Source organism: Gadus macrocephalus, chromosome 1, assembly GCF_031168955.1.
Source record: "Gadus macrocephalus chromosome 1, ASM3116895v1".
Classification (NCBI taxonomy): domain Eukaryota; kingdom Metazoa; phylum Chordata; class Actinopteri; order Gadiformes; family Gadidae; genus Gadus; species Gadus macrocephalus.
This window is the reverse complement of record NC_082382.1, coordinates 10096272-10101271: the sequence shown is the minus strand read 5'-3', so window position 1 is coordinate 10101271 and position 5000 is coordinate 10096272. Positions and strand designations below refer to the sequence as shown.

Below are 5000 nucleotides of genomic sequence, written 5' to 3'. Positions count from 1 at the left end.
CAGTCAGTCGGCCAGTCATTCAGCCAGCAAGTCAGTCAGTCGGCCAGTCATCCAGCCAGCAAGTCAGTCAATCAGCAGTCAGCACGATATTTAGTAAGCCAGCCAGTCATTCAGTCAGTCAGTCAGTCAGTCAGTCAGTCAGTCAGTCAGTCAGTCAGTCAGTCAGTCAGTCAGTCAACAGCCAGTCAGTCAGTATTGATCCACTGATCATCGTTCAGGAGTGATAAGAGCCCCCCTCTGACGTCATAAACGTCCTACCCCCTTCTGCAGCCAGAAATATGCGGGCAGCCAGCGCAGAGCTCCAGACAGCCCTGCCTGCTCCCTGCAGATAGCAGCCGCTACATGGGGACCGCTGGAGAGGGGGAGACCACCGTGGACCATCCTTTCATTAATTATCCAATCGGCTCATTTCCCACACGGTCCAAGGAGCGCCAGTCGGGATGAACAAAGACCAATAATTAAAACAAATAAAGAAATAGCGCAGTGTGCACGAGCAGGGGATGCAGATGCACCTGCTGTCGCCTGAGCTGTTGATCATTTGAGTGCCGTCGAGACAATGCACACAACAGTAGGTCTGAACATGTCAATTATCAGATTTCAGTCCTCTGTTTGAGTTCTAATCGTAGTCCTAATCTACCGTTAGTATAGAGAAGCAAACTCTCTGTCTGCTGCTTGTGAGATAACACATGCACCTCAAAGCCAGTGCAAGTCCAGCCAAGCCTGCCCACTAAAACAAATAAATCAACTTTAATGTTGCCTTTGCAGCGCTACACTCGACAAACAATATAAACTTAGAAGAGACAAAGCCACATGCAGACGGTTGATATTCCCGCTAAAGAAGAGGCACCTACACTGCCTAGAGAGAGCCCTGAACACAATGAGCAGAATCAACACAGATAATTACGTTTGGACTCTTCACAGTTTTCAGGGCAGACTGGAGTCTCTCCAACATGACCCTTGGATAGAAAATCACAATTAAGTCAAAAATCAAGAAGAAATAAAAAATCCTAAAGTCTGCGATGCTGAGTAGACAAACAAGTCCGAGGTTCACGCGAACGTCCGTCCGGTCGCCGGCGGAGCGATGCTGGTCTGCATCATCACAGCTTTGTTTCCCTATGCTTGTTGATCCTCCACTGCTCCACTGCCAGGGAAATGCTCAGTGTAGCATTTCTCTTACGCATCCAAATATAGAGGGGGGAGAGAGAGAGAGAGAGAGAGAGAGAAGAGAGAGAGAGAGAGAGAGAGAGAGAGAGAGAGAGAGAGAGAGAGCAGAGAGGGGGGTGAGAGAGATGTGGTGGAATACGGGGGTAGAGGTGAGTTAATAGCCGATGGATGTTCGAAATACAGCGGGGAAAAGGAAACATAGAAAAAAGGAGGCAGCGAAAAAAAAACTAGAATGTTAATCTTTATGATAAAAAAAATGGACAGACTGCATCGCTTTTACTGCAGAATAGGGGGCTGAGGGATAGAGGTGGGGAAGACGGGAGCTGGAGAGAGAGCGAATGACAGAGATTGGGCAGAGAGAGAGAGAGAGAGAGAGAGAGAAAGAGAAAGAGAGGCAGGAGAGCATAGAGATAGAAACGGCTGAGGGATGGGAGCAGGACCCGAGAGAGGAGGTTTGTTCTCTGATAGGCTGTGGAGGATTGCGGGGGGGAACAAGGACATGGGAGGAGGGAGGGAGGCAGGGAGGGAGGGGGGAGGCAGAGAGGTGGTCCCCCTGTACTGCAGTCTTACAACTGTGATGATGTCACGGAGACAACGTGAGTGAACGTCGGGGCAGCCAATAAGGCAAATTAAACGGCAATAGAGCGGAGGGGAAGGTGTCCCATTTGGGCCACAGGGAGATAGCTGTGAGTGTGTGAGTGCGTGCGTAGCGTGTGTGTGTGTGTGTAAAGGGGGTTGTTTATTACAGTGATAATGTGTTGGAAAACCTTAAGGAATTGAGAATTGAAAGCGAAGGCAGCAGCGTGTGGCTGCTCTTCTGGACGGGAACGGACATCTCATCTCGTACAGAGAGCGAGACACAGAGACAGATCGTGTCCGCACTGAGTCACAATAACAAACAGTGCGTCTACTGAAGGGATGGTGACTCAGAGAGGGAACTGTCTGTGACACATGAAGCTGTGAGGCCTTGAGGACCTCACCTCAAGGCCCTGCACAACAGGGAGCCCCCCCCCCCCCCCCCCCCCCCCCCGCCACCCCCGCCACCCCCACGCCCGGCAGAGCCATCTGAATATTGAGAGAATACAAAACAAATGTGTTCTCACCCAGTCAGTCACTCGCTTACTCAGTGCCACAAACACACAGACACACACACACACACACACACACACACACACACACACACACACACACACACACACACACACACACACACAACACGGACGTAGACACTTACACACTTACACACGGCCATATAATCATACGATGTATGCATATGCATAATGCATTTGTTCGATGTGTCCTCCATAAATTGTGACATCTATGTAGCAGCTGTGTGTGTGTGTGTGTGTGTGTGTGTGTGTGTGTGTGTGTGTGTGTGTGTGTGTGTGTGTGTGTGTGTGTGTGTGTGTGTGTGTGCGCGTGTGCGTGTGCGTGCGTGCGTGTGTGTGAATAAGAAGGTGAAAAGGAGGAGAAAGTACTCGTTATATCATCGATGATTAAAAAACCTAGTGTGGCTCCACATCGCAAGGTGAAAAGGACAAAACCGGACCCTCCAACATGCCTTACTATGCTTGCAATGAAGCATCACACTATGAAGCTTTACTCATTTAATATATTTTTTTTCATCTTGAGAGGGGCCACAATTAATCAAATAATTCATGGTGAGGAGGAAAGTCTTGGATCAAACCGTTCTTTGAGTCCATGGATGTTTGAACTATCTAAGTACCAAACACCAAGCAGAGACTAACCGTTAAACCTTGTCCTCACCATTCTCCTTGTATGTAGGAGGGGATTGAACAAGTGGGAGAGAGCGAGAGAGACACAGAGAGAGAGAGAGAGAGAGAGAGAGAGAGAGAGAGAGAGAGAGAGAGAGAGAGAGAGAGAGAGAGAGAGAGAGAGAGAGAGAGAGAGAGAGAGAGAGAGAGAGAGAGAGAGGTACATGACAACACATGTCAGGTTTGGTGAATGTGTGTTTTTCCATGTGGTCAAAACGATTGCACATTATGTGGATTTGTATTGGGCAAATAATCAACATTATTCCAGAAGATACAATAGAGTCTAAACAAAAAAGAGGAAGTTAAACAGGGATGCAAATTTTATGTAAGACCACCAAACAAAGGCAACCTTCCCAGTTTGGTTCCCCTCTGGAGAAAAGGTATTCTCTCTCCCCCCACTCTGGCATGGAGCCAGAGTTGACACTTTTTAATCTGCAATTACTTGATGGCCTGTCTAGTCTGCAGAACCTCCAGATGAACCATCCCGGGCAACACACCAAATAGTTTCATCACTGAGCCAGGAGGAAAAAAAGGACAGTGATTTAAGGGCTTGACCCTCCGGGGGGAGAAACACCTCACTCACCGGGGGGGACTCCGCTGTGAACCACTGCTCCTCACCACTGCTCCTCACCACCACTCCTCCTTACCCTGGGTCTTAATGTGTCACCTTTCATTTTGGTCAAGGCAATACACACACATAGAGCTGAGAGATGGATTGCTAAATCCATGGTTTGAGATGAGAGCTCCTCTCCAATGTTTCCTGTGTAGTGTAACGTTCAGTGTAAAATGTGATCCTAACATGTGTACGGAGCTGTTGAGCATTCCTTGTTAATTGTTGTGGGATTTAGAAAGTGCTTTCAAATGGAACGACCTGTAACCCCCTGCACTAATAAAACATAACCTTGCTTCTTTGTTATTGCTATGCCTACCATGCACTCTATCCAATGGTTTAAAATAGATTTGAATAATAACACACTTGATCTTATGCTTGAGTTGCTCTCCGTCTAACGTGTCCTATTGGAAAAATTCCCTGGTAATTTACTGATGATGTCAATGTATCATGGTTGATATTTTCCAGGCTTAGCTCAACGTTTAATCAACAGGTAAAGAGGTGTTCAAATGCACTGCCAGCAGCCTCCTAGCTCATCACCAGTAGCCTCCTAGCTCATCACCAGTAGCCTCCTAGCTCATAACCAGTAGCCTCCTAGCTCCTAACCAGTAGCCTCCTAGCTCATAACCAGTAGCCTCCTAGCTCATCACCTGTAGCCTCCTAGCTCATCACCAGTAGCCTCCTAGCTCCTAACCTGTAGCCTCCTAGCTCATAACCAGTAGCCTCCTAGCTCCTAACCAGTAGCCTCCTAGCTCCTAACCAGTAGCCTCCTAGCTCCTAACCAGTAGCCTCCTAGCTCCTCACCAGTAGCCTCCTAGCTCCTAACCAGTAGCCTCCTAGCTCATAACCAATAGCCTCCTAGCTCATAACCAGTAGCCTCCTAGCTCATCACCAGTAGCCTCCTAGCTCATCACCAGTAGCCTCATAGCTCATAACCAGTAGCCTCCTAGCTCCTAACCAGTAGCCTCCTAGCTCCTCACCGGTAGCCTCCTAGCTTCTAACCAGTAGCCTCCTAGCTCCTCACCAGTAGCCTCCTAGCTCATCACCAGTAGCCTCATAGCTCATAACCAGTAGCCTCCTAGCTCCTCACCATTAGCCTCCTAGCTCCTCACCAGTAGCCTCCTAGCTCCTCACCAGTAGCCTCCTAGCTCCTCACCAGTAGCCTCCTAGCTCCTCACCAGTAGCCTCCTAGCTCCTCACCTTTGCCGTTCTCCACGTCCTGCGAGGCGATCACGAAGCCGAAACCCTCTCCTGCTTTGCGCTTCAGCTCCACGTCAAACCCGCGGGGGGCCCGGGGCCGGTCGCCGGGCCCCCGCTTCCCCTGGGTGGAGCCCGCCCGGGGGGGGCGCGGCGGCGGCGTCCCCCTCCTCCTCCAGGCCGGTGTTCATCCAGTCGCGGGGCTCCATGGTGAGCGTGACCGGGATGGACTCCAGGAAGCTGGTGCTCTGGAC

The 5000-nt window shown here is 49.8% G+C and overlaps 1 protein-coding gene across 1 annotated transcript in view; it reads right to left on the bottom strand.

Moving 5' to 3' along the window:
* Nucleotides 1-4616: 4616 nt before the first annotated feature.
* Nucleotides 4617-5000, bottom strand: part of LOC132462509 (membrane-associated guanylate kinase, WW and PDZ domain-containing protein 3) — a 28007-nt gene continuing 27623 nt past the window's right edge. The window contains 2 exon segments of the mRNA XM_060058094.1: nucleotides 4617-4876; nucleotides 4878-5000. The exon segment at nucleotides 4878-5000 is cut by the window's right edge and continues 188 nt beyond it. Of these exon segments, the coding sequence (XP_059914077.1) occupies nucleotides 4724-4876; nucleotides 4878-5000 (276 nt within the window). The 3' untranslated portion in view covers nucleotides 4617-4723.